Source organism: Eimeria necatrix, genomic scaffold, assembly GCF_000499385.1.
Source record: "Eimeria necatrix Houghton genomic scaffold, Enh_scaff394, whole genome shotgun sequence".
NCBI lineage: Eukaryota > Apicomplexa > Conoidasida > Eucoccidiorida > Eimeriidae > Eimeria > Eimeria necatrix.
Window position 1 is genome coordinate 14,248 of NW_013655370.1, and position 4,369 is coordinate 18,616.

The 4,369-nt window shown below is 51.9% G+C and overlaps 1 protein-coding gene across 1 annotated transcript in view; it reads left to right on the forward strand.

Moving 5' to 3' along the window:
* The window catches only part of ENH_00050050 (hypothetical protein, conserved), a gene marked incomplete at both ends in the record, with an annotated part of 5,679 nt that extends 1,357 nt beyond the window's left edge, over positions 1–4,322 (forward strand). The window contains 5 exons of the mRNA XM_013585632.1: positions 214–1,368; positions 1,509–2,165; positions 3,131–3,217; positions 3,438–3,548; positions 4,172–4,322. Of these exons, the coding sequence (XP_013441086.1) occupies positions 214–1,368; positions 1,509–2,165; positions 3,131–3,217; positions 3,438–3,548; positions 4,172–4,322 (2,161 nt within the window). The remainder of the gene's footprint in view (positions 1–213; positions 1,369–1,508; positions 2,166–3,130; positions 3,218–3,437; positions 3,549–4,171) is intronic.
* Between the last annotated feature and the right edge of the window lie 47 nt (positions 4,323–4,369).

Below are 4,369 nucleotides of genomic sequence, written 5' to 3' on the forward strand. Positions count from 1 at the left end.
CGACACCTACGAAGCAGATGAAGAGGAAACCTTTGTGGGGTCTGCTGAGGCCTCCAGCACAAGAAGAAGCAGCTGGGGGGCCCCCGGGGGGCCCCCGGGGGGCCCCGGGGGCCCCCGAACTGGGTTCGGAGAGAAGAGAATATTCTCTTTAGCTCCTTCGGGACTAATTGGAAATGTTGGTGACTGCCATGTTGACCATAAAGGGTATTTTAGAGTTCGAGTTGCTGTTGTTTTGTCTCAGAAAGATCCTGCTGCTGAAAGGCCTTTTGTTTTTGACACTTTCGGGCCTTCAGCAGCAGCAGCAGCAACAGCAGCAGCAGCAGCAGCGCCGGGCGAAGCCGCTGCAGCAGAAGCCGAGGAGTGGGCAGAAGAACCCGAAGGAAGCTTCGTGCAAACGCAAGCAGCAGCAGCAGCAGCAGCAGCAGCAGCAGCAGCAGCAGCAGCAGGAACAGCAGCAGCAGCAGAAAAAGGACCTGCAGCAGCAGCAGCAGCAGCAGCAGCAGGAGCAGGAGGCAGCAGGGATGCAGCAGTTGCTTCCTTTTTGGAAACTGGGGGTTTTGGACTTGGGAAAATATTTAAAAGAAAAGGAGAAGAAGAAGAAGAAGAGGGGCCCCCCGAAGAAGAAGAAGAGCAGCAGCAGCAAAAGAAGCGGGGGGGCCTCTTGCGGCGGCTGCTGCAGCGGAAGGGGAGAGCAGCAGCAGCAGCAGCAGAAGAAGGCGAAGAAGCAGAAGACTTCGGCGAGGAGGAGGCCGCAGAGGGCGAGCAGCAGCAGCAGCAGCAGCAGCAGCAGCAGCAGCAGCAGCGGCGGCGGCGGAAGCTGGGGGCTGGGGTGAAGAAGAAGCTGCAGGCGGCGCTGCGGGCGCCGAAGGCGCTGCTGCTGCGCAGCAGCAGCAGCAGCAGCAGCAGCAGCAGCAGCAGCAAGACGCAGGTGGAACTTTCGCTGGACTTCTCCTCTCCTGCTGCTCCCAAGTGCAGCGCGCCGGCCGTTTGGAAGGGAAAGCTGCGGACTTCTTCTTTTGTTTTCTTTTCTTTCAACTTGAGAGTTTTAGCAGCAGAAGTTTCCAGCAGCAACTTTGCTGCTTTCGTTTCCAGCGCCCTGGCTCTCGAAGTCACTTGCAAAGAAAAAACAGGATGCTTCCTCGAAGACGCCCTCATCTCTTGCGTCCAGGTACCGCAGCAGCAGCAGCAGCAGCAGCAGCAGCAGCAGCAGCAGCAGCAGCAGCAGCGGCAGCGGCAGCGGCAGCGGCGGCGGCAGCGCAGCAGCAGCTGCAGCGGCAGCTGCAGCAGCGGCAGCGCAGCAGCAGCTGCAGCTGCAGCAGCAGCTGCAGCAGCGGCAGCGCAGCAGCAGCTGCAGCTAGGGAGTTCATAGTTTTAGTCTTTTAAAAGCAACTTAATTACACTAATTGTCTTGCTGCTGCTGCTGCTGCTGCTGCTGCTGCTGCTGCTGAGTGAAGCAGCAGAGCCGCGGCGGGCCTCTCCACGTGTCGCTGCTGCTGCTGCTGCTGCAGCAGCCGCAGCAGCAGCAGCTCAGAGGCTGGCCGCGGGACCTTTAGAGTTTTGGAGTTCGTGAGAAGTGCCGACTTGATGCTTGCTGCTGCTGCTGCTGCTGCTGCTGCTGCTGCTGCTGCTGCTCAGGTGTCTTGTCCGAAGAAAGTGCAAGTGCGGGAAGAGCTGCTGCAGCACGTCAACGCGCACAGAGCAGCAGCAAATAAGCAGCTGGAAAAAGTAGCAGCAATACTGCAGCAGCGGGGGGGCCCCGAGAAGCTAAGTAAGGAAGAAAGAGAACAAATAGCAAAAGCTTATGCTGAGCGCGTGCGGCAGCAGCAGCAGGAGCAGCAGCAGCAGCAGCAGCAGCACCAGCTGCTGCTGCAGCAGCAGGTCCACCAGCACCAGCAGCTCGAGCAGCAGAGGCAGCAGCAAATCGCGCTCCAGCAGCAGATCCAGCAGCAGCAGCTGCTGCTGCAGCAGCAGCAGCCAAGACCCGGGGCCCCCGTCGTCGTCTCAGCAGCAGAAGAACCCCCCGAAGAAGAGGAGGAAGAGCAGCAGCAGCAGCAGCAGCAGCAGCAGCAAAAGGAAGAACCCGCGAAGCCCCGCCCCAAAGTCCAGCTGAAGCTCACAGGAGCAGCAGCAACAGCAGCACCAGCAGCAACAGAAGCCCACGGGGTGTACGTACACCTCCTCGCCCTCAACGCCCTCTGGCTCCTCTGGCTCTGGTCATAAATGCAGCAGCAGCAGCAGCAGCAGCAGCAGCAGCAGCAACAGCAGCAGCAGCAGCAACAGCAGCAGCAGCAGCAGCAGCAGCAGCAGCAGCAGCGGCTTGCAGCGCCTCAGCAGCGGCTGCAAACCCTAAACCCTAAACCCTAGCTAGGACGGGCTGGGCTGGCTGGCTGTCAGTGGGGGCCGCCGGGAAGGGCCGGAGTAGATTTAAATGTGGATTTGAAATAAAAAGAATTAAATAAATTAATTTATGAATTTAAATGCAAGAAATAAATAAAAAGATTTATTTATTTAGTTATTTGTGGGTTTCGTTGACGGGAGCTGCTGCGCTGCGCCTGCGGCGCTGCTGCGCGCGCCGCCGCCGGGCGAAGCCGCCCAAATTTTGCGCGAAATGAAGGAGAAATGGATTAAATTAAAGGAATTAAATAAATTAAATTAAATTAAAGAATAAAAGGACTCAAAGAGGAGCCAACGCAGCCGCAACACCGCCGCGCCGCGACAGCAGCGCCGCCGCAGCGTGGGGGCCCCCACGAGCAGCGGGGGGCCCCCGCCGCTGCTGCTGCGGCTCCAAAGCGCGGGTGTTTTCGCTTCTTTTTCGCTTCAAAACTCCAAATAAATCAAACAAAACAAATTCTTTGTTTTAATTTGCTTTTTGCGGCTTCTGGGGGCCCCCGGGGGCCGCCGCGCTGCAGCTGCGGCTTGCGGCGCCGCCGCTGGACCGGGTGTCGTGACACCCGAATTTTTCGCGAAAACGCGGAAAAAACGAAAGATCTCTTCGATCAAAAGAAATAAAAAGAAATAAATAAACAAATATTGCGAAATTAGCGCCAATTGAGGCCAAAAAGGGGCCAATGGCGCTGCGATCGCTCGCCAGTCGCATTTCCCAGCGCCTCTTTGGCCGCCTCCACTTCAGGATTGGCAACAGAACTCAAGTCCGAGTCAATAAGGGTTTCAAGCCGCAGCAGCTCGAGTCCCTCGGTGCTGCAGTCTTCTTCGCGCGGTGAGGGTTTAGGGTTTAGGGTTTAGGGTTTAGGGTTTAGGGTTTACGGTTTACGGTTTGGGGTTTGGGGCTGGGGCGCGGGTTTGGGCGCAGCTGCTGCAGCGGCGCCCGCAGCAGCCGTCGGTCGACGCGCAGAGGCCACCCGCTGCTCTAGGGTTTAGGGTTTAGGGTTTAGGGTTTAGGGTTTAGGGTTTAGGGTTTAGGGTTTAGGGTTTTGCAGGTGGTCAAAGCATCTGCGGGCGGCGACAGTGGGGAATTTCGTGAAGGCGAATATATCGAAGGAGGCTTCTGCAGCAATTCCAAATGGGGGTAAATTAATTCAGGATTTAGGGTTTAGGGTTTAGGGTTTAGGGTTTAGGGTTTAGGGTTTAGGGTTTAGGTGGCTCTTTTTTTTTCTTTTTATCTCCTTTTATTCCCCTTATTTACTTTATCTTTTTCGTTTTTTTTTATTTTCTTTTTCTTCTTCTTTTTCTTTTTAATTTTTCTTTTTGGCTTTTTTTTAATTTCTTTTTTCATTTCTCTTTTTGTTCCCTTTTCTCCTTTTATTTCTTTTTAATTCGTTTTTTTGTTCTTTTTAATTTTATTTCTTTTATTTTTTTATTTTTTTATTTCTTTTTATTTCTTTTTATTTCTTTTTATTTCTTTTTAATTTTTTTAGTTTTCTGCGGTGTCTGTGGATGTGTGTGGGGTGTACGTACAGCCCAAAGGAGATATGCCTTTGCAAATAAAACAAAATAAAATTAAATTAATTCCATTTTAATTCCATTTTAATTCTAATTTAATTCTATTTTAACTCTATTTTCTATTTATATTTTATTTATATTTTAATTATACTTTAAGTCTATTTTATTTCCATTTTATTTATATTTTTATTACATTAATAATTCTATTTTATTCGTATTTTAATTCCATTTTAATTCTTTTTTAATTTTATTTTAATTCTATTTTATTTAGCTTTTGTTTTCTGCTCATTGTGTGGCGTTACGGCGAGCTCCAGCAGCAGCAGCAGCAGCAGCAGCAGCAACAGCAGCAGCAGCAGCAGCAACAACAGCAGCAGCAGCAGCAACAGCAGCAGCAGCAGCAGCAGCAGGAGCAGAGCATCTAAAAAGTTCATTTCTGTTAATTCCATTTCTTTTGACTTTTGCTTCTTTG